The 24,297-nt window shown below is 40.6% G+C and overlaps 1 protein-coding gene across 1 annotated transcript; it reads right to left on the minus strand.

Moving 5' to 3' along the window:
- Positions 1–3,922: 3,922 nt before the first annotated feature.
- On the minus strand, positions 3,923–22,955 carry ism1 (isthmin 1). The gene is made up of 6 exons (XM_047350642.1): positions 20,020–22,955; positions 11,221–11,439; positions 7,431–7,671; positions 5,443–5,586; positions 5,247–5,336; positions 3,923–4,958 (listed from the first exon to the last, which is right to left on the minus strand). Exons 1-6 carry the CDS (start codon positions 20,155–20,157, stop codon positions 4,441–4,443), a joined length of 1,350 nt encoding a protein of 449 aa, XP_047206598.1. The 5' UTR covers positions 20,158–22,955; the 3' UTR covers positions 3,923–4,440.
- Positions 22,956–24,297: the final 1,342 nt, after the last annotated feature.

Below are 24,297 nucleotides of genomic sequence, written 5' to 3' on the forward strand. Positions count from 1 at the left end.
TGAGAATGACATGAGCTAAGATGAACATTTGTAAGGTTTAGATTTAGAGATGTCTTCCCCCTGACCCAACACTGGTGGTGGATTGGCGGCCAGGGAGCGAGGAAACCAGGAGGAGATGGGAAGGAAGATGGTGGAGTTGGGGTGGAGGAGGGATGAGCTCAGCTGACAAGCGAGGATGAACACAGCTGAAGGTCCTTTAAAAGCAAGGCGTCGGAAGGTGAATGGATGGAGAATCAGGCAGACAGGATGCTGATTGGAAGGCCGGGAGACGCACAGAAGAGTCATTGGAGGGTGGAGGCGGTGAAGGTGAATCTTTAATTCTGAATTTTCGTCTAAACTCCATTTGTCATTTTCTACTATTTTTGTGTAGCGGCAGAACTCTGCATCCCTTTCTGGCAGCTGAGATCAAGTGAGGCACTGTGCCCTCTCAGGTCTTACACATGTACTTGTCCCGTTTGCTCAGCTGTACGTCCATACTTGCCCCCCCTGCACAGCTTACTCCTCCTCTGTGTTGCTGTGCCAAAGATGCGACCCAATGGCACGCTGCCTGCTTTTTTTTGTTTTTGTCTGTAAAGTGTTGGGGGTGACATTTGGGGGTGGGCGGATGAAAGATAAGCAAACTCCTAGTCCAGGACAGCCCTTTCATATTAGAAGCCAAAAGAAAAACCTTTTAATTATGTTTGCCATGGAGTTAGGACCTTGCGGTACTGTGGCCCAGACACTTCCTGCATTGCGCCACACCACCCATAAAGCGACAGCGTAAGAGAACGAGTGAAAGAAAAAGAGGGAAGTGAGACTAAAAATGGATCAGCCACATCTGCAGCACACAGCAAAACACAGAGATGTGCCTGCCCATTTACCTACAGGGGCCTTCACTCTGAACTCCTTAACCAAACATTTGTTATTCTGCTTGTGAGATGACGAGCAGCAGAACATTAAGGTTCCACGTCTCCACATGAACAAACAACATTTCATGCAATATACCAAATTAAGGTTATGCATAATTTCAAAGGAATGTGATTTCATTTAATATATTCTCTATTGGACTTTGACTGGAGCATTCTAACACATGAATATGCTTTGGTCTAAACCTTCCCAATGTAGATCTTCCAGGATTGTTTTGTATTCAGCTCCACCTATCTGAAGAAAAGCATCCCCATGGCATAATGCTGCCACCCCCATGTTGGACAGAATGGTGTGTTCAGGGTTAAGTTCTGTGTGAGTTTTTCCACCACAAACAGTGTTTGAAAGTAGACCAAAAAGTTAAACTTTGGTGTCATCTGACAAGAGCCCCTTCTTTCATATGTTGCTTTGTTACATGAGCTGTGGATTTCTGCAGCTCCTCCAGAGAATATTGTTGATAATTTAACTCTGCTTTAAACTTCTCCAAAACTTTACCTTTGACCTGCCTGCTGTGTTCCTTGGTCCTTATGATGCTTTGTTAACTAATGTTCTCCAACAAACTTCTGAGGCCTTCACAGAACAGCTGAATTTATATTGAGAAAAAGTTACCCCCAGGTGGACTCTACAAATTAGCTGACTTCTGAAGGCGATGTGTTACACTGGATTTTATTTAAGTGTATCAGAGTAAAACAAATGGTCTCAAAGGTTTGAAATCATTTAAGTTAGATGTTGTAATGTGATAAAATGTGGAGAAGTTGAAGAAGCATGAATGCCTTTGCAGGCCATTGTAGCTCTGGTGTGGACATCTGTTGAGAAATCCCAGCAGAAGCTCTGTCAAACTCAGTCTACAGCAGTGTCAGCACATTGGACATAATTTCCCTTTTATAACAAAAATATAGGCAAAATACTAAAACCCATACAGTAGTGATGCTTAATGAGCCCTTTCGGGTCCTTGACAATACACCACTAATGTGCAGCCTTTGAAACATACCAGAACACAGTGCTGGAAATAGTAACACAGCAGCGAGGCCTCACAAACAGTCAAGGTTTCTTTCCTCTGGCGGGCGTACATGTTCTCTGCCCTCCTCTACAATTTCACACCAGTTACCCTCTTCAACCTTATATGTGTATTCCCGTCAGTACCTTTGCGCAATAATCACAGCACTGGTTGGACTGGTGTGGGGAGTGCACGGAAAAATGAAAAATGAGGAGGGGACCTCCCTGGTCTAGACACGAGGACCCTGCCTGGAGGGGAGAATCTGACTCGGGGTGGGAGACATGGGGGAGTGGAAGTATGCCGTCGATTTTAGCTTGGCGCTAATGTTACAAAATAAAAGTGAACACCTCGCTTTGATCTCTAAACCTGCTCAGCAGACACCGTGCTATGATAACGATCCATGCTGCTTTCTTTAATCTTTGCAGTAAACCATGTTTTAATTCAGGGGAATGGGCAACGATTAAAAAGACGCTAATAGTAAAATGGAAATACATTTAAAGCTAACTTCTTGTTCAATTTTCAGTCATATGAATGTTGACAAAAAGCAGAGTTGTGGGTAAATGGGTCAAACGATGCCCATGGAGAAGTTTTGCATGAACAGAGAAACAGCAAGGTGGTTGCCAAGAGCGCCTTGAGGGTGTGAAACGTGCTGGGGCGTGTTGGTTTATAAAGACAAGCCCTTGCACCCGGCCAGCTGTGCAGCACACGAGACTGCAGGAATGAGGGCACCATGAATGGCTTTCTCTGTGTGACAATGACTGCAGCACTCAGTGGAGGGGGAACGGTCAGAGGTCCCCCCTGCTATGGACAAGCAGCAGCTAGTGTGTGTGGGAGTGTGTGTACACTGAGAAATTACTGAGGAATGTGAGGATACATGCCAAAGAAAGAATCTGAGTCGCATTCAAAGGAACCTTACTCTCCTCGCCCTCTGAAGAAATATCACAGCCCCATCAAAAGGCCTGGCCTGACAGCCACTCTGGATGGAACTAATGGAAGTCTTGTGCACTGGCTTAAATCTGTGGAAGAGTGTAATTGATTAGATGAGATACTTTTTTTTCCTCTGACAGGAGGAGAAATCTAACAGCAGCTGATTAACCTTGAAGATGTGGGAAAATGACACCATAATGCATCACTTTTTTATGACCGGAGACTTATTTGTACTATCTACCACATTCACTGCCTTTTTTTAAAATTCTCTATGGGCTTGTTTTTCTGAACGTTGACCTTACAGTCCTCACATCCTTTAGAGTGTCTTCTGAACATATTCATACCACTTAAATGTTTTTCACATGTTTTCATGTTGCAACCACAAACCTCAGTGTGTTTTATTAGGATCTTATGTGACAGACCAACACGAAATAGTGCATATCTGCGAAATGTAAGGAAAAGAATCCACGGCTTTCATTTCAATACAAATTAAAACCTAGATAGCGTGACATGGATCTGTATATAGCCTTTACTCTAATCCTGCTTAAACAAAACTACTGAATTTTACATTCTCAATACAATAATGCACATCATCCTGAAATACAATGGTGGCAGCATCATGCTGTGGGGATGCTTTTCTTCAGCAGGGAAAGGGAAGTAATTCAGAGTTGATAGAAAGATGAATGGAGCTAAAAACAATGCAGTACTGGAGGAAAACCTGTCAGCGGATGCAAAAAAACCTAAGATGTAGACAGAGGTTGATCTTCCAGTGGGAAAATGACCATAAACATACAGCCAGAGCCACAATAGAATGGTTCAGGTCAAAGGATAATAATTTGCTGGAATAGCACAGTCAAAGTCCAGATCTAAATCCAACAGAAAATCTGTGGCAAGATATGCAAATTGCTGTTCGCAGATGCCCTACATTCAATCTGACTGAGCTGAAGCCATTCTGAAGTTCATGTAAAATTCCAGTAAAATACGTTGAAGTTTGTGGTTGTAAAGTAAAAAAGCATAAAAATCTTCAAAGGTTGTGAATACTTTTGCACAAATAAAACCTGTATGTCAATGAGAAGCCAAAATCACATCACCCACCACAATCACAGCTACACTTTAATAAATACTTTACAAAACTAATGCAGGCTTTTTACACCGAAGAACTGCCTCCCAGACAGAATATTACAGGGGTACATGAACAAAACAAAAATGTGCATGCTAAATATTCATACCCACAAGGTTACATGGATAAAACCTGCACAGACATTTAAGCCACTCTGTTCTTTGCCCCCTTCTTACCCACTCCTGTGGGGAGACTCATTATTCTATTACTGCAACATCTACTGAGACAAACTTGGACACAATCTACATTGACATTTCTATAATAATAACTTTCCCTTTTAAAAAGTATGAAGAAATTTCTCCCTTTTGTGACCAACTCTGAGAAACAAATTGCAGCAAAATTATAAAGGCGTATCTTCTAAAAACAAAACTTGTCACTAAAGCAAAAAAAACTGATGACAGGTTTATGACAAGTGTGCTTTGTGTGAGCATGTATGGGTCTCTGAGTCTAATCTGAACTGTGTATTATTTTAGTCCTTTCACTGCACAGTGGACTAGAATTCCCTTGCTTCTTCAAACTGTTTGTAATAATCCTCATCCTGAGGATTTTCTGGACACTTCTGCCCATTGTTTGGTGGCCTGGCCTGGTTGTAGCGGCTCCAGTCTCCTTTGCAGATGATCCAGGGGAGGATGTCCACTTTGTAGTGCAGGTCTGCGGAGAACTCTGTGCTGATGAGGTTCGGCGTGCCAGCACCTTTGCCCCGAGTAACGAGCTTCATGCTGTCGTCATAGCAGCAGTGCTGTGCGGCCAGCGTGGTGGATTCCAGGGTCAGCATGGAGCGGATGCAGTATCGGGCTGTGGGCTTGTAGATCTCGAGTTTCTCTTTAGGGCCACTGGCGTCTTTCCAGCGGAAATCTCGACGCATAAGGGTGTCGTGCACGTCTGCTGTGCTGTACGCCACCTCGGTCGGGTAAGAGCAGGGGCAGCTGGGAAGGTCGTTAGCCACTTTGGTCATGTACTTCTTTAAAAACTCACTCTTGCAGTTCATCCATCGCTCACAGCTGTCTGTGTCTGGAAAAAATAACATTTGGTGGCCATTAAAGTTTAAATCCAGAAGTGTGAGTAGGAGTAGTATTTTTCATTAATGTGTGTAGTTTTACTAAAGATTTTAGGAACATTGAGATAGAGGGTGGGTAGATGAAAGCTGTGACCTTCATGCCCTGCAGCACTTTCACAGTAATGGAGCTAAATGCAAGCATCAGGAATACTAAGTGTGTGCAGGAAAGCTCTCCCTGTGATAAAGCAGTCACATCTAAAAGAAGGATGGGATGAAAAAAAAGCAAACAGACGAAATCTTACCAACACCAAAAAGCTCTGTGGCGTTGAATTCATTTTTCCCAGCCAGCATGCTCACTTCAGTAGCTGCCGTCTTGAAGGCATCTTCGAAACCTTCGGGAACATTGGACGGGACATTGGACGGAACAAAGGATGAACGACTAGTAGACTAATTATATGGGCATTGTTTTGCCCTATGCATGGAAAAACAAGAAATTACCTGGGCAGTTGGGCATGTCACATGTTCTAGACTCTGTGGCTGTACAGGCATAACCACAGGACCTGGTTCTCTTTTGGTTGCCATTTCCACAAGTGACACTGCATGCTGACCAGTTACTCCAGTCTCCTTCTCCATCCATGTAGTCTTGGATCAGAGACAAATAGAAAGTAAGATTCTTTGCTCACATGCAGACTATGTGCTGGAGTTACAGTGCCCTGCAGAATTGTTCATATTTGTATTTTCCACATTTTATCATGCTACAACCACATGCTTCAATGTATTTTACACAAAGTACCAGAAGAACAACATTACATTGTGTTTTTTCTTTCACTATAACCTGAAAATTGAGGCATACATTTTTATGCCTTCTTTTATGCCTTCTTTATCTGGATACCCTTTTGAAAAATTCATCGCAAATAATTGCCTTCAGAATTCACCTAATTAGTAAACAGAGTCCGCACTTATGTAATTTAATATCAGTGTAAGTCCAACTGCTCTGGATTAAGCCGTAAAATATTATCCCAAGCTTTACACATCTCAGAACTTTGTTCAAGTGGCACAACTGCAAACCTATCAAGACATGTCTGTCTGAACTTTAATCAAAGAAGCAGCCAGGAGGCCAATGGTAACTTTGGAGACTCTGCAGAGAGAATCTGAATATTAGTCATGTACTCCACAATCCAGTCCTTTATAGAAGAGTGGCAAGAAGATTGTTGATTGCCATTGTTGAAGGAAAGCCAGAAGAAGCCCCATTTACAGTTTCCCACATAGGGGACACAGCAAAAATGTAAAAGAAAGTTCTCTTGGCAGATGAGACCATAGGTAAACATTTTGGTCTGTGTGCAAAACGCTGTGTGGCGAACAACCAACACTGCATACCATCACCCATAGTGAAACATGGTGGTAACAGTATCATGCTGTGGGGATGCCTTTTCTTAGCAAGGACAGGAAGGCTGGTCAGAGTTGATGGGAAGTTAAAAGGAGATAAAAACAGCATTCCTGGAATAAAACCTGTCAGAGCCTTAAAATCAAGAGAAGGATTCACCGTTCCAGCAGAAAAAACATCCTAAGGATATATAATGCAGTGTCTATAACGTGCCAACAAAGAAGCAGGCTCACCTTGTCCCAACATCACCATCACTCTGCCACACACATGGATCCACGTTTTAAAAGATGTATTCAATAACTGAGAGGCATTATTGTGGGCATTTTGGGATGCAAGTATTTCTGGCTGATGTCAAAACCATCTGCCCTTCATTATGTGCATTTTAGAATTATATAAGCCATATTAGTCCCTCAGCTCAGACAAAATTTCGAATTCAGGAAGAAAATGAATGTGCTCAAACCAAAGATAAGATGAATGATCGTCCCATTGGTGGATCATTAAGTTTAAGACTATGACAGTAATGCAGATTTAATATTTCCATGTCCACTACTGTGGTGTGAAATACAGGAAGAATGATGGAGATAGCTGCAGCGAAAAGCCAGAGGCACTTAACAAGGGTTATGGTTTTACTAAATATCTAACATCTATCTCCTAAACACTGTGAACAAAATGACAGAAAATTCCTCTTTGAATGCATTGGTTTGGGCATGCTTCAAAACGAGCCACAATGTATGACAGTGAGCATAAATTCTTTCAGGGCAGATTTATCTGTGGGGTTTGCTTTTGGAGGGTGTGGTTTGAGTCCTGTGGAGGCCCCAACAGCACTTCCGGCTCCACGACTGTTACTGAACCAACGCAGCTAGCTCTGCACCACAGAGGAACTTGTCTCATAAAAACACGTTAAGGGCTTTAATCAAGGGCTCTCCAGGGCTTGCCTAGGATGACTGCACTTATTATGCTGACAGCTTAAATCAGTAAATCTGCAAATTACAGATTCCACATCAGACCGTGGCCATCTGGGAAGCAGTGCTCAAATAAAAGCCTCAGTGGAGCTGGTGAAATATCATGCAAACACACTCACACACCCTGCTGTCAGTCTCACCGTATTCAGTTTGAGCTTTACTTCCTCTCCTGTCCCAGTCTGACGGTGGCCTGAGAAAGTTGCTGTCCTCAGTTTTTCTCCCATAGGAGCGATCATGCTCCTCCGTTTGATGAGAGGACGAAGATGATGTGTGAGGCCACCAGTTTCTCCAGTTAGGGGAGGCCCAGTTGGGCTTGCTCTCCTTGCGGAGACCTTTCTCTGGTTCATGGCTTTCTAGTCCATCCACCACCTCAATGGTCACCTGTGTTGAGAGAAATCAAACTAAACTACTTATTCTTTAAAGGGCACATTTCATCAATTTTTATCTAATGATAGTTATATATATTTCCATATCTAAAATTGAGAATTATCTAAAAACAAAAAACAGCACAGGGCAGCGGAAAATTGACAAACAGTGATGATGTTAAGTTTGGAACGCCGAACGCATCACTGGAAAGCATAATGGCCACCCAACACAAAATGATAGATACCTAAGTCTGTAGCTCCAATTTGAGTTCATGAAGTGAACATTTATATAGTGATTTATCTAATTCAGAGGAGGAAATCAGGATACCTGAGAACAGGATCTCAGAGACCAAACAAACCAGCACCCTAAAGAGCGATTTAAAGGCTCAGTCTGCTTGTGATTAACCAACAGTGTAGAATAATGACAAAAACTATTATTTAAAACACTAAGATTTTGGCAGAAATTAGGATGGACATTGACATTTCTGCTCCTGTTCTGACCTGCATTGTTACTCCAATGAACACAAACATCCAGACTCGTCTTCTCCAAAAACCTGTCACCAGAATACTTTGTTATGTATCCATGGAGTGATTTTCTCCACAAACATCGATCCATGTTTTACTCAAGAGGGTTTAACTGTAGTACTATAGTAAATAAGGTCTTTTTTGTCGCTAAAAACTGACTCGAAGTTAATGCTACACCTGAAGCGATTGGAAAGGGAGTCAAAATACTGAGAGGGCAGCTGCTGTCAAATGTTCTCTCCATCATTTGGCTCAGACAGTGAGGAAAAACAAGACACAGGTGCTGCTAATTATCTTGCAGGAGAAAGATTGTGTCCCTATCCCATAGCTTTGGTCTGTTCTCTCCCTTAAATCTAAGTTATTGGAGAGGAGAAGTCATGTTATCCCTCCCTGTGTTTACTTCTAGAGAGTTCAGCTACCTTTTCTTGCATTGGTAATATTTGTAGCTACAGTGTTTACCTTTTTATGTCGTCAATAAGTGGCTGCACATCAATTGGACATTTTCCGGTTAAAACTGTTGATTTTATCATACAAACAATGTGTATTCTGACTTCAGCCATAGAGCGTGACAGAATTCATGAAAGTGACATCATCCATAAATGGTGGTGTTTCCTGTTTTAGTGGGTGGTGGGCATTCTTTTGGTTTCATGGTTTCAATAAAGTGAGTTTTATAATATAATCTTCCGCGTAAAGAAGAAGAAGATTTACTGGAATCACCCATAATCTCAACATCATCGAGTGTGTCTGGGATTACATGAAGAGACAGAAGGATGTGAGAAAGCCTTCATCCACAGAAGATCTGTGGTTAGTCCTCCAAGATGTTTGGAACAACCTACCAGCTGAGTTCCTTCAAAAACTGTGTGCAAGTGTACCTAGAAGAATAGATGCTGTTTTGAAGACAAAGGTTGGTCACACCAAATATTGATTGATTGATTCACTACATTTTGTTGATTGATGAAAAAAAGTGATTAACACCATTTTTGAAAGCATTCTTTGTTTCCAGCATTTTTTCACAGCTGCCTAAAACTTTTGCACAGTACTATATATATATATATCCACTTAAAGACATAAATGATAACACTTGTAGCAATAAGGTGGCCCTCTCTGTTGCCCCAGCGCACATCACCCCCTCCCCCTTTCTGTGCTAACACATGTGCCTCCCATATGGGGGGGTGGCACACACCACCCCTGCCCCACAGTCACCCTCCCACCTCTCTGACTCTCCACCTAAACACAGAGTTCAAAGGGCTACTCGGCCTCCTCCAGACCATGAAAGCCAGATGAATCCCAGGATCAAAGACACCCTCTCCTCCTCCTGCCTTGCTCCCACAGCCTAACGCCCTTGCTCAATTGGTCGCTTTCTCTCTTCCCATATCTTGAGATGTTAATACACTTTGTTCAAGCTCATATTTAGCAAAGATGCCCTCAGAAATGGAAAGAGCCTCCTTTGGTGGATTAGACGTGAGAATGATTTAAACACGGCAGCCGTTATTCAACCATCTGCTTCACTGAGGGATTTATGACCAAGGGCCTGCCACACATTTACATAAGACTACCGTCCATCTTCCTGGGTTAGTGTAGAAGTGAAGCTCTGTTGGTTAGTCTCTGCCTTTCAGCTGTCAGTATGATTGACGTGGAGTCTCTCCTACGCTTTCCTGGGAGCTGGCAAGTGTGAAAGGGGACAAGGGTAGAGAAGAAGGATGGCAAAAAAGGGTATAATGATGTGCACCACCCCGTTCTCCTTCCCGTTAGCTGTTCTATTTCTATGTTTGATAGCTTGAAAGGCCACTCCATATTTTTTTATTAAAAGGTTATAAAGAACTGTCATTTTCTTGTTGTCTTCATTTATATCATAAATCCAGATTAGCTGGTCCCAGTGGCTGAACCTAACGGCTAGACTGAGAAAGGCTAGGACCAAAAGGGACTTCTACTATATTAAAACATCCAGCTTATGAGATGAGACAATACACGATATTGGTTTAAAGAGAACAGAGATCATAACTTTTTAGTTTTTCACAAATAGAAGTTTTTAAGTCACAAATTGTTTTAAAGAATCCAGAATCACTGAAGAATTATCCATTCCTGTTTTTTTTTTTTTTTGTTTGTCTAATTCTTAGGTGTTTTTAATGTTAAAAAAGGATCGAAAATACTCTCTTTTTGTCTCTTCACAATTGAATAAATCCTTCATAAGTCTCATAACTGTTCTTTGAAGAGTCTCTGCTCAGAGTAGAATTATCAGATTTGAGTAGTCTAAATATTTCTGATTTTGTGCACAACTGCAGTCCAGATTACGTAAAAACAGTGAAATAGACATTTAACTTTGATTGGAAGCTCCAAAGCAGACAACAACTTTAAGATTGTTAGTGACTACCGGCCAGGATTTTTTAATATGGCACTCTGTCCACACCTCCTTCAACCAACTGCTGCCACATAAATGTTTTAAAAGTGGTGGGGGGTTCATCAATGCTTTTGTAACAGAGTGTTGTCTGCCAGCTTCTACGTACAGTCTTTTTTAGCCAGCTCTGTTATACAACCGTACAAGTTAATAACTACTCTCAAACTTAGATAACAGGAGTTAATCTTAACAGGAAATGTACACCATCAATAGTCATTTAATCTACAATATTTGTGTTCCCCTTTTGTTTGAAACCTTCTCTGAATGGAGGTTTACATGATTGTTTGTGCGTGTTTTATATTGGAAAATCATTTCTATCTCTGCTTCCTGTGCAAATAATGATCAGTTTCCAAGTAAAGAAGTGACCAATATGGGATTTATTAAACAGCGTTCATACAAAATGGTAATGACATTTTTGAGTTTGGAGTTATAGAAGTTCACTTTTTTCTTGGTCCCTCTCAGACTAGCTGTTAATTTCAGCCTCTGGGACCAACTCCACAAGAGTTACCTACTGCAGGTAGGATGTTAACTGCTTGTAAACCAGTCAGAGAACCTCACTTCAAAAATCCTAAACTGTCTCAGCTGTCTTGAAGTAAAGAAAAGCATCAAAGTGCATCAAACAGCAGGTGCACAGACACACAAGTTCACCTGTATATTGGGGTTCTGTCCATTAATATCAGCTTTGGAGAGGTCTGGAAAATTGTGCAGATCCAGGAGGAAAGCTCCAGGGCCATCCTTATGTACGTTGCTGCCTTGCACCCAGGGCAGGGTTGCTGGCTGATGGGCTGTCCTGTGCTCTAGACCAGACCTCCGGTCTTCCAGAGCCAGCTGTGCAGATGAGCTACGTCTTGCATTTAAGGTGTTTTGCTAAAGAGAAGAAAGAAACACAAAGAAAAATAAGTAACATGTATAACATGTACTTTGGATATCTATTGAAGACATTTAATTCTTGTTTTTGAGAATGTAAGATTACCACATTTTTCTTTTACATAGCAACATTACATTAATTTTTGACAGAAGTTTGTGGGTTCGACTCTTGAGACCAGAAAGAAAAACCCTTCGATCAAAATAAAATTTGTACAGAGCCTGCATTTAGATCCTATATATAGCCATACTATATAGTTTTCCCTTTTTTAACGGACAAAGCATGCTGCGACTTTACCATAGTAATATGTTGTGTACATATATAGCATGTTCTACTGTATTGCCAGCTAAAAAAAAGAGCTACGTAAGAGTGATGGTTTTCCTGCACTGTGCTAAACAGAGAAACCTAAGAAAATACTGCAAAATAATCACATCTGCCTTCTTGAAGACAGAAAAACATTTGGTCTTCTGACAGGGGTGTTGTAAATCCATCCCATAATGACAGCTGAGGCATATGTCCTCGATCAGGTATGCACAGAAGGAACAATTATTCCTAAATTGAACAGACAGCCATAAGTAGCCTGCAATCATCCATTCTGGGGTGGCAGAAAATAAGATCAAAGCAAGGCATCAATCATGTTTTTTGTTTTTCTTTTTTTCCTCCCTTCCCAGTGTTTTTGTGGCCAGACTGAGGCCTGAGAATATGGAAGCTGTGCTGCACGGTTGCGGTGGCCTGTCACAGACAAAGTGTCAGCCTGGCCACATTGTGGTGGGCATAAAAGCCCCCACTGGAGCTGTTTGTGTGGAGCCAAGGTGCACTCTGGGGCAAAACTGGCGCTGTAAATGGAGCTGCACAGCAAGGGAGCAGGGATTATAAATGTAACTTCTATTGGGGAAAAAGCAGCTGCATTACTTTTTCAGATGGACTTAATGTGATAATGTGGTGGATGTTAAAGAATTCCTGGTGTGTGTCCTTAAAATAATTAAGTTGGAGAAAGAAAAATTCATTTTTCCGTAACCTCTAATTAACGAATATAGCTTTTAATCTAGATAAGGGAAGGAGTTGTTTATGAGCATTTATGTACTGAATTATAATATTTGTGGGAAAAGAAATCATAAAAGCTGATTCCAGTTGAAACCCTGGTAGAGTTGTTTCCAAAACCAAACACTTATGGCGAAGAGTTCTGTAAAAAGATTTATGGTTCAGCTAGCTGCTCTTTACGTGAACATTACAGAGTTTTCTCTGCGTCTACCAAACGTACTTGGGCTTTGAGATGTCCATGTGATAACCTTGCCTTTCATGTTCCCAGTCTTCAGATTTCACTCGGTGGCTGTAACTGAGCTCCGCTGAGGGAGCAACCGAGACATAGCAGTCGCAGGTTTAATCACAACGTAAACATAAAGAGGCTCAATACAAAAGCAGGTGTCTAATCTACGTAGTTCGTTTCACCAGTTAAATACTTACAGTATTTAACAGTAGAATGAATGAAGTTTTATTTTAACACAACAAATAATTATAAATATCTCATACTACAACAAATATCAGGGCCTGTTCGGTTATTTAAATTCACATTTTACAATATAAAAAACCAACCTAACCCTAGCTTGCCGAATCCACAGGAGAACATAAAGGTCTAACATGTAGTAGATAACAAATATATATAAATAATTATATTACATATTATACATATGCAATAGAATGGCATGTTAGTAGTATTTACAGTATGAGAGAACTGACGATGACTGTCTAAAACACCCTATCTATAAGTTTTGCAGCAAAATGATTAGAACAGCCTGTATTACCACCTTAAACTCATTTTATATGAGCTATGTAAACACCAGTGAGAGTCATATTTCTGCTTATTACTTTAGTTTTTTGTCTTTCCATAGAAGGTACTCCTCGCCTCTGTATTTGGCTGAGGGTGAGTGATTGCGGACATTAACTATCTGTACTGTTTGTTTTACTTTGCTGGAGAAAGTATTCATTTCCCAGTAATTCTGTATTTGGCTTTTTCTCTTCCTGGAAGGGGCCATTGACACTCTTGTTGCCATTAACATTGTGTTCTCTCTGTTTTTGCTTGATATGGAAAGTACTCTTGGCTCAGAGCTTCTGTGTTCAGGTGTATCTCTTTTCAGGCTCGTTGATGTAACTATTGCTGCCATTAACTTTGTACCGTCTTTGTTTTTCTCTTCATAGAAAGAACTCCTTGCCCATTGACTCTGTGTTTAGCTGTTTATTTCCTCAAGGTGGCAGTTGGCAGAGCTATTGTTGCCTTTAAGTTTGTTTTTTCTCTCGGTTTTGTTCTTTCCCATAAAAAATACTCCTGGCTCAGTAATTTTCTATTTAGCTGTGTGTCTCTTCACGACAAACCCATTCATTGAACTGATGCTGCTTTGTGTCAGTTTTCCCAAGTTTTTTGCTTTCCATCCCCCAAACCTAGCCACATGCAGCAGATGGCCTCTTATACCGAGCCTGGGTCTGCAGGAAGTTACATCATGTTAAAAGGGAGTAGTTCCTTTCCACTGTTGCCACATACTTGCTTAGGATTAGGCATTGCTGCAAAGTCATAGACTTGATTCAGTTGGTTGGGCTTCCTTAGCCATGTCAACAAGCATTGAATGATCTACTAAATTTTATGGTATTGTATAATAATTAGAACTGAATATGGTGAATGAATGACTGGATTGAATAGGCTTGAACTAAACTGATTTGAATGTAATTTGAACTGAATTTGATTTTGTATAACTAAACATAAGTTTGACTGGTTTGTTTTATAAAGTGCCTTGAGATGACATTTGTTGTGAATTTGTGGTATATAAAGTAACTGAACCTTAGGAAACAAAAGGACCTATTCCAAAATCGTGTTTTAGTCTAAATGACAATAGCAGCAGAACATTTAAACCCAGGAAGATATTGTAGCTGCTTGTTGGATGTGTAAATATCACCAATTCCTAAAAATGCTGTGGGAGGAATTTGGTACACAAATCAATGAAAGAACAAGTTGTTTCATCTTTTTGCTCTCACACAACCTTAATTGTTAGAGCACAGGAGAAAGCCATTTAAATGTTAAATAACAAGCAGCTTTGACGGCAGCCTGCTTTACTGCTCTTATTTCTCATTTGTTAGGGAACATGTTTTAATTTGGAGATCAAAAGTGACAAACCAGCTCATCTGGGGCCTCCAAGGATGTCACCCCCCCACTCCCAAAAGGCATGAATGAACACTTGTACACACATGCCACCCCCTTTCTCCCCTCACAGTATTTCTTCTTCTTTTCCCGCTTCCTCCCTTTTTTCTTTTTACATTGTAAGGAGCTCCTTAAAGGGCCATAACCCTATTTTCATTTGGGAGCCACTCGGGAGTTCTTCCCCCCAGGGAAGCTGGCAGGAAATGAAGGCACTCTACATGGTACCAACATGCATTTTAGCAATGGTGGAGAAGCTGTAGAGAATAAAATAATCCTTTCCCTTTCACACATCTGAAAGGTGGACGCAAATATTTATTTAGCAAATGAAACCAAGAAGATACATAATTTAAAGGAACCTTTGAAAAGAGATGACATAAATAAGCTAAAGCATTCTCATGCCATTCTAGGCCAGCGGATATAAAGTGGTCGTGAACCAAAGCCTGTTTCACTAAGGTGCACAAAGCTGCATCTATGTTATTGTGACACCTAGGGATGACAATGCATGCCCTGAGCTGTGAAAAGCATGGCTGAAGAATGACATTACTACTTTTTATCAGGGGTCAATGAAGCTTATCTACACCTTATCTGCATTTGTGAAAAAAAAGAACATTCAAGGTTTGTTTCATTTTTCGTTGCTAAATAAATTTCTGTTGGACAACTGAAAGAGGGGATGTTGAACTTAGGATGGAGAGTTCAGAATCCGTCCTTTGATTACTCAACAGAAACTCCCCGCTGCTCCTCTTCCTGCTCATCCAATTCAACATTTGGCTGAACGACAAATATTCAATAGATTCCTGGAATACCTCCTCAGCTTTGCGTGGCCTAACATCCAGGAAAACACAGGCTTGCAAATGTGCATTCAGTGATAGCAGTGAAAATGGAATTTGAGAAAATAGCCTGTATGTTTTTTTTTTCCTTTAATCTGAACCTATTCCAAGGAGGATGCATATCCTTTTACCTTTTACTTTGGCAAATACTATATGCAGTTTAATGATGCTTAACACTAAAACAAAAGCATTTGATCATAGACCTGTCAGAGCTCCGGTCTGGATATGTTGCTTTGTATTTTTGTCGCACTAGTGGCCGTTACTTGACAGTTTAGTAAAGTTAGGAAAGTGTCAAAGAGGGAAGGGGAAGATGTGTAGTAAATAGCTCAGGCACAAGGGCCCCCACTGTGCCACGCGATAACTTTAGCTTTCTTACAGTACGTTTGCTTGATGCTCATATTAAAATTAGCACTTAAGCCATTAAACATGTCTTATGTAGTGTCATACAAGTGATATCCTGTTGAGGCACGCTCTTACCTGCATCACAAAGGATACATAAAAACAGCCTTTGGAAAAGATCTGTTTACTTTAGACCACAACAGATGTAATCAGACTAAAAACATACTTCAATAATGCTGCATATACAATGTAAGAGTTAAAGGCTTTTCAGCCAGGTTTTTGGTAAGCATTTTAAATGACGTCATATCTTATGTATGCCAAGAAAACCCCTGGCTTGGCATTTTTGAATCCCAAGTCTCTGACCCAGTTGATCATATAATAATAAAAACTGATGACAATATAAATCTACCGAAGATCACATGTGAGGTTCCTCATGGCTATGTGTGTGTGCCAATTTACTTCAAGACCAGGGCTAACGTCTATCGTTGTAAAAGAATTCCATTTCCAAAAAGATCACAAAGGTTTTGAAGGAACGCGGTTTCATAAACATTTAAAGGTTCATCACATTTCCATTGGGCTGGCATCTACACAGAACCCAATGGGAATAGGAAATAGGAGATGGCGCTCCACCAAAAACCTTCCCGTATAAAACATACAATGAGAACAGAACATGCAAACCATATCAGGTCAGGGTAATTACATACTAGAAAAGTCGCGCAGCATAAAAATAATTTAAATTGCATTTATTAAAACTATATAATATGATAATATAACAACATTTTTTGTATCAGACAGTTACTCTAAGCATAAATGCTTTTATTTTTCCTTCTCACTTCATGACACAGGAAGCTCTTTGTTGGGACACCTCCTCTTACGTCTTTTTCCCGTTTAAATTAACATCAGCTATGTTTTTGTACTAAATTAAGACAAAAAATAATTTTCTATTACAAGTAAAATATGAACTGCTTTTAGGCCTTTAACACACCCTCACTTCAAAAGTCCTGAACTATCCATTTAACACTTTAAAAAGCCTGTTGATCCCAAACCCCTCATAAGTCTTCGGTCAAGATTTATGGCTTTGTTAAAGTATGTCTGCGTGATGCTCATGTTAAAATGGGCTGTTAAGCCATTAAACATGTTTCAAGTGGTGTCATGCTGACAAATGCCTTCTTTTTGTTATGGCATGTTCTGACCTGGATTACAGGGGAGTCAAAAACATCAGCTTTATCAGATGTGTTATAACAACTGATGTTATCACACCCAGCAAAAATTTACCTGATTCATTTATTTGGAACATATTGTGTAAAGATCTAAGTTAAGGGTTTCAGATCACTGCACCATGGAAACTGTAAAAAATTATATCAATCTTAGAATTTCTGTCTCAGTAATACTGGATCTCAGTGGTGTGTTTAATACTATTGAGCATACAATAATGATTAATAGACAAAGAAAATAAATTACATTGTACTGTGCTAGTTTGGTTCAAATCCTACTTGGCACACCAGGAAAGACCTGGATTACTTTGTTTAATTTGGCAACAATAAACCTACAATAACACAGATCACATATGGGGTTCCTCAAGGCTTCATTCTCAGGCCACTTTTATTCAATATCAAGTGTCCCCCTTGCTCAGATTAAGTAGAAATGCAACACCTTCTATCATTTGTATTATGTTGTCGCCACACGAACACTATCTGTTATAGCCACAATATAACTGTGGCACAACATCAAAAAGTGAATGGGCCGGAATTTCCTCTAGCTTAATACAGAAAAGACAGAAGCCGCTGTTTTTGATCCCAAAAATGTGACAGATCAGGGCTCAGCTATACTTAGCGAGGCTGAAAAAAACAGGGTTTGCTAGTAACCTAGCTGTTTTCACAGACTTAACATGGAAAATCTTAACATCCACATAAAAACTATTACTAAATGATCCTACTACCATTTCATAAACATTGCCAGAATAAAGGTTTTTTCTGTCAAAACAGTACACAGAAAATCTTTTTCCTGCTTTTATTTTCAGCAATTTGGGAAAAATAATGAGACATTTCAGCTCTTCCAAATGTTGTTTGAAACACAGAATGATCTTAAATTCTAAATATATTTCAGAGGTGCGTATCAGGGAGGCACTATCATTTATATCATGTTTTGGCCATTTATGTATTTATTTTTTTCTTTGAATTTCACCGTTTCTTCCTCCTTAATTCTTACAGTTATTCCTTCATTTTCCTGTAAGGCACCTTAATTAGCCTTTGTACAAATAGCCATCTACAAAAAAAAAAATGTTCCTTGCCTCAAATTCAAACAGGGTGGAAGTTTGGTTTTTGTCAATGTGCTCTCCAAACACACATCAGGGAATCTTAACAGGAAATGGGGCACCATCAGGGGCTCAGGACTGATCCCCTGCCTTATCAAGTAAGGGTTTGGATGACAGTGATGAGCCCTTGATGACAGAGAGGTGCCTGCAGCTAGCATTTAACTCCTGACAATAGTCTGATGTGTGTGTGTGTGTGTGTGTGTGTGTGTGTGTGTGTGTGTGTGTGGGTGGGGGGGAGTTGATGATCTCTGACCCTGGATCATCTTCTACCCCTCTCCTGGCTCACCATCATTCCTGAGGGTACCCTTTTAGAAGACTGCATCCATGTGTGCATCAATCTCCAGCAACTCTCAAGAGTCTTCCTCAGGGAGTGAAGGCTTTAATTAACCCAACAGAGCCAGCCAGAAGCACAAGCAAACTAAGCTGCTGGTAAAAGTCACCTAAAGCACAAGGGAGCCCAGAGGAGCAGTTGAATTCTGACACAAAATAGAAAACTGCAAACTTCTGATTTCTTTATAACTAATGAGTCAATTACTATATAGCCCTAGACAGCTTTGGAGTGGCAAAGAAACATATTTCAAATTGTTTTGATGTTTTATTTAATTTAAACAAATATTAAGAGAAGTCTTTAAAGTTTGATAGTCAAAATTTTATTTCGCCAATTACTCTGACTACTGTAATTTACTGTGAAATGAAAATGTGTTTGCTGATCTAAAACATCTTCAAATAATAGTTTTTTTATTTTTAAAATATTTCCTGAGTAAATACAAAATGCCGTTTTTGAATAATTATTTAATCAATTAAGGGAAAAAGCTACCCAGACCAACTTGGCCCTATTTTAAAAAAGTGTTACCCCCCCTTTAAATAATGTATATATTTTGTGATTAACTATATTTTTTGGAACGCTGATTTTAATTTCACGAGTCACTCCCATGCAGTTTTACTGCTGAACCTGCAGAATCAAAAAAATGCCCTAAATAGAGCCTGGCTGACAAGAGGTGGTAGGCTAAAAAATGTCAAAAAGCTGAAGGTCACATCCTGATTAAAAGAAAATAAATAAATAAAAAAACACGTAAGAAACAAAGTTATTGACATCTTTTAGTCTGGAGAGGCATTACGAAGGCTTTGGGATTCCAGCGCACAACAGGGGGGACCATTATCCCCACATAAAGAAATTATAGAACTCTGGTAAACCTTCCCAGAAGTAACTGGCCTACCAAAGTCCCTCCAGAGATGTATCAACAATAACGCTGACAGTGAAAAACAGTGGCAGAAGTGTGATGGTCTGGGTCTACTTTGCAGATCCAGGACCTGGATGACTTGTAATTAATGCAACTATGAATTCTGCTCTCTAGCATGAAATGCTGAGGGAAAATGTCTAACCCTCAGTTTATGACCTAAAACTTAAACACGTGTGGGTTATGCAGCTGGGCAGTAGTTCAAAGCACACCAGCAAGTGCAGTTCAAAAAAGAAGCAGGTGTTGGAGTGGCCTAGTCAAAGTCAGGACTAAAATCTGATCTAGAGGCTGTGGCATGACCTTAAACTGGCTGCCAGTTGTCACCAACACTTTATGGCAGTTGTTGCGGCCAGGGGTGGTATAACTAGTTATCTTATCATTGGAAAACTGAACCTTTGTCTGATACTAAAAGTTGACAATCGAAGACTTTTATTTGTGACAAAAATGCAGAAACATACAAAATCTGTAAGCGGGCATGTGCCCGATTGAAATCCTTATGGGGATCCTATGGAACAAACGATCAAGCTTGGGCAGTATGCGAGTTGCTAGTGGTGCTGCGGTAGCTGGCATGAGGCCACTGGGGCCCCAAATCAAATTCTGCCCTTTGCCCCCTGCAGTCTTGGGCCGGCTCTGTTACCTGGACTTCCTGCTTCAGGGCAGCAGATTTCCTAACTCACCTCTGTAAGCGTAGTGTCCTGATCCAGGCTCACTGTAGCATTTCCATGGGGCAGCGGGTTGCTCCGCAGTACTGTGATGTGTAAGGTAAGGAGAAGAAGTCCCAGGAGCAGCAGGAGCTCTGCTGCCAGCCGCACCATGCTCTTGACGCGGCCGCTCTTTGGAGCCCGCGGTGTGGCCGGAGCTCCGACTCCGCTTCCTCCCGGTGCACAGACTCCAATCTCCGGATCCGCCGGGGACGAGGAGCCGCAACACCACTTCGGAGCCACTTCGGGAATCAGAGGTGCAAAAAAAAAAAAAAAAAAACGAGGGGAAACGGATCGCAGAGGAGGAGAAGCAGTCAGAGAATGCGAGGAACTGAAGATGAACTTGGATCCAAGTTTGTTTCTTACCTAAACTAATTGTCCTGCTTTCTAATCATATAATTTGATTGAGACTGCATGAGTCAACACCTTAAAAAGTTCAAAGCCAACTCCAGCCTGTAGGACTGATCCAGCATTAAGACTTTCCGCTCTTGTCAGATCTCCAAGCTCAGAAGATTTGCTGCTGCGTTGCCTCGCCGCATTTTCAACCTCATGCCACAGGTTTTCTTTACTTCTCCACTTCATCCGCTTTGCGCAACTTTCTGCGCTGTCCGCATTGTGCGTTGCATAGTCTAGCGACAATACCTTCAGACTAACAGCACAGGTAGAACCTTAGAAAAATTAAGGAGATCTTCCAAGTCAGGATCAGCATGGGGCTTACACAGTTGTGAGCCCACGGGAATGAAGAGACCTGCAGGGGGAAATAAGGCAGACGCACGCTGGTGTTGTTGTGTGTTGTGGAGCTGGTTTTATACCAAACACCCCCCCGCTCCCCTCCATGTGCCCTCCCCTCTGATTAACTCTTTCATCCCTTTGAACCCAATCCTCATCAAACTGAGGTGCAGCTGGCTTTAATTTCCACTTATTCTGATGAAAGATCAAGAGGAGCGCTTGCCCACTCCGTATGCTTTTCAGTCCTAGAATTAAAATGACCAAAAAAAAAAAAAAAAGCCAGACAGTTTCTGTAGATGGTCATGGTGAAATCCTATTCCCTATACAATTCAATTAGAATTACTAGGACAACTTACAGGATCGTTACTGATCTCTGGGGGAGGACTGGGTGGACATTTCAGAAGATAACACCAGGGGGTCTGCCTCTCATCTTAGCCCTTGTACAGCGGCAGTAGCAGAGGAGCACCGTCGGTGTGAGCAGCGGAAGACGGCGGTGACACTTCGAGTAAGCAAGACAAATGGTGCGTAATGTGATTTAGGCCGTGCGAGACGTTTTATTGTCCCTTTCAAAGGACAGCCCACCGTGAAAATGCATGCACCTAGCAGGGATGCTGCTGTCTCAGCGTGGGGGACAATCCACTGATCTTGCAAGGAGAGGAACACACACTTTAAACTGCTTCACTATGAGACGGGAGAGGTGGAACAATACTTTTTGATAGTAAACATGCAGGGGCGGTCCCTGCAAGAAAACTGCCCCGACTAGGCCCCTGAATAGGGATGGGCATTCATAAAAAAAATCCTTATCATAATAAGAAATTGGATTTATCGTGAAAACAATAATTGTTTGAAAACCCCAAAGCTGACTATTGTCAGAATTGTTATTTTTTATTATTTTATCCACCTTTGGTTCCATGACAGTATCTATAAATATCAATTAATTCAAAAACATGATTAAATGTGGTAACTGTGGGCAGTTTAGTGATGAGAATCACACTTCTTTCTGTAACTGGTGTCCTGAAGAAACCTATTTCTGTTTGTGGGGCTATGATTGCTGTAACATCCAGTCACAGCCATACAATTACCTAAAAAGACTGCAAACATGTTGTAAATAGTTTTATTTACCATCACTTTTATCCTTGTTGCAATAGTTGTTGAAATCCATATTACCCATCCCTACCCCTAAATATATGGTGGTGTGTGTAAACATATACATGGATAAATGTATATACATTAATTTTCAAGATGAAAATAATTTCCCCTCTATTACATTGTGACAGTATCTGTTCAATGTATTGAACTGTATAGGCTCTGTTTCTGTCACTGTCCTGTGTGATGCCAGATGAAAAAGGTTCTAAGTGGCACCTTTACAAGAGCCAGCAATTAAAGTGAGTGGTAAGAATGAGAACGACAAACAATAATATTCAGAAATAACTTCTAGATTTCAATGAGATCAATAAAATAAACAATAAAAGCATGAACCCTCTATCACATCACTTTTCTGTTTAATCATTGCATCTATTAAATCCATACAGTAATTCCAGGTTTAGATCCAACCTTCAGTCTTAAATAAAGCAGAGAACAGATGTCCAAACCATGCAAGCGTGTCATTTTGTCTGTTTCACTTCAAAACTCCTCTCCCAAAGAAGAAAAATGTCAGCCTAAATGGAAAACAGAGCAGCGGGAATGGTTTGCCTGCTTTGGACACAGTCGTGAACATCAAAGGCGTAGCAGAGGATCCCCCTTCAGAACAGCAGCTACATGCCATTTCAATAAGTGCAGTGAATATGGATCCAAAGTTCAAAAGGAGCTGGTGCAGGCAGGCAGGTCTCTTGAGATCTTGCCACCCATAGTCTGGCCGTGCTGATGTTTTGAGTACCAGGACAAACCATGTGCCACTTTTTTGCTCATGCTGAAGTCTGTTACAAGGGACTAGAAGGCAAGACCAATGGTTACAACACTGTGAGACTGCCTTGGTACCATCTGTCACTTTGGCTCAGTAGCCTGCTTGGAGCTTATTCTTCACAGCTAAATAGCAATGTTATTATAAGAAATATAAATGTTGACCTCAATAGAATCTGTAAAATGGAACATATAAATCAGAAAAATAATAACCACTGATGTACTGTAAAATGTGTTTTGAAAAAAAAAACATTTCTTTAAAGATTAATAAGCAGCTGATACTGTTACTACATATCACAGCTTGTACTTTCCTGAACTTAAGGGTTACTTTCCTTTAACTTGGAGGTTATTTTTCAAAACTTACAGTGCAGTGTCCTGGAAGTTTTATTGGACATTACTAGTTATGTTCCAGGAACCTACTAGGTACTTTCTTAAAACCTAAAAGCTTTCTTTCTGGAACTTTCCTAGAACTGAGATGTTCCTTTTAGGGGCTCATCGGGTACTTTCATGGATTGTACTGATTACTCTCCTAGAGCCAACCAGGTGCTTTCTTGGAACTTACCGTGTACTTTGACGGATTAGTCAAATTCTGGAAAGTACCCCCTGAGCTCTAAGAAAATATCTGGTAAGTCCTGGGAAGGTAACCAGTAAATGTTATGAAAGTTTCATGTTTTGAAAGGCAACCTCCAAGTTGTGGTATAAAGCACCTGTTAAGTTCTGGGAAAACTTATGCAAAAGTATACAGTGAGCTTTGGAAAGTATCAAATAGGTTCCCTAAAAATTCTGGAAAGTAACCTATACATTCCTGGAGTAGATAACTCTTAGTTCAGGAAAAGTATGGGTTGTAATATGTAAAGCTATCCTTATTATTTTCAAGTTCAGGGTTAAATATGTGATGTCCAGACATTTTAAGCTGTTATTAGGATGTGTTTATGTCAGAAAAATGGCTCAAACAACAAGCCACAAATAGAATATTCCATTTGAGCTTAAATTTCACCTTCAAATGTGAAACTCTGAGAAGCTTAGTAGCACAGATCCGGTAGACATTAGTATGTCCTAATGTTTCGTATCAGGCTACCTTTAAGCTTCTCCTCCAGACCCTGATGTCACAGATCTGATTATTAAAGAAGCTGCTTCGTATTGTTTCTGGCTGCAGGGGCCAAATGTGAAATACTGACTTGCAGAACAAAATGACTGAACCAGGAGAGAAGAGTTTTTTTCCTCCCTATTTATCTTTTTTCTATTCTAGCCATGTTTATTATACTTCTACCATGCTATCCTGAGAGCTCCATGTTGTATCTTTGTACCAAATTGTAAAACATTGTCACTATGTTGTTTATGGGGATTGAAGCACAAATGCCATCATATCCTGAGGAAAAACAAGTGCCAACTAGACCCAGACTGACACATTGTGAAAACACACATATATCATCCTTTTATAATCCTTCCTGTCTTAATCAAATGATTACCCCATGGTACGAGAATTCAGGGTTCAGCACTAATTGGTAGGTTAGGTTTCTGTTGGCTCAGGTGCCGCATACTCTGCATGCTTACCTTCGCAACTGTTAAGCAGCCTGTGTGTGCATGAGAACGGCGGGTCTTTAAAAACAGACAATTAAGCTGCTT

This window comes from Girardinichthys multiradiatus, chromosome 22 (genome assembly GCF_021462225.1).
Source record: "Girardinichthys multiradiatus isolate DD_20200921_A chromosome 22, DD_fGirMul_XY1, whole genome shotgun sequence".
Lineage (NCBI taxonomy): Eukaryota > Metazoa > Chordata > Actinopteri > Cyprinodontiformes > Goodeidae > Girardinichthys > Girardinichthys multiradiatus.

Excerpts from the sequence above, each read along its gene's own strand:
- ism1 (XM_047350642.1), bottom strand. The coding sequence starts at position 20,157 with ATGGTGCGGCTGGCAGCAGAGCTCCTGCTGCTCCTGGGACTTCTTCTC. Across the intron at positions 11,440-20,019 it reads AGGACACTACGCTTACAGAG|CAAAACACCTTAAATGCAAG; the intron begins GTGAGTTAGGAA and ends TCTTCTCTTTAG. Across the intron at positions 5,587-7,430 it reads TAAAGCTCAAACTGAATACG|ACTACATGGATGGAGAAGGA; the intron begins GTGAGACTGACA and ends CTCTGATCCAAG.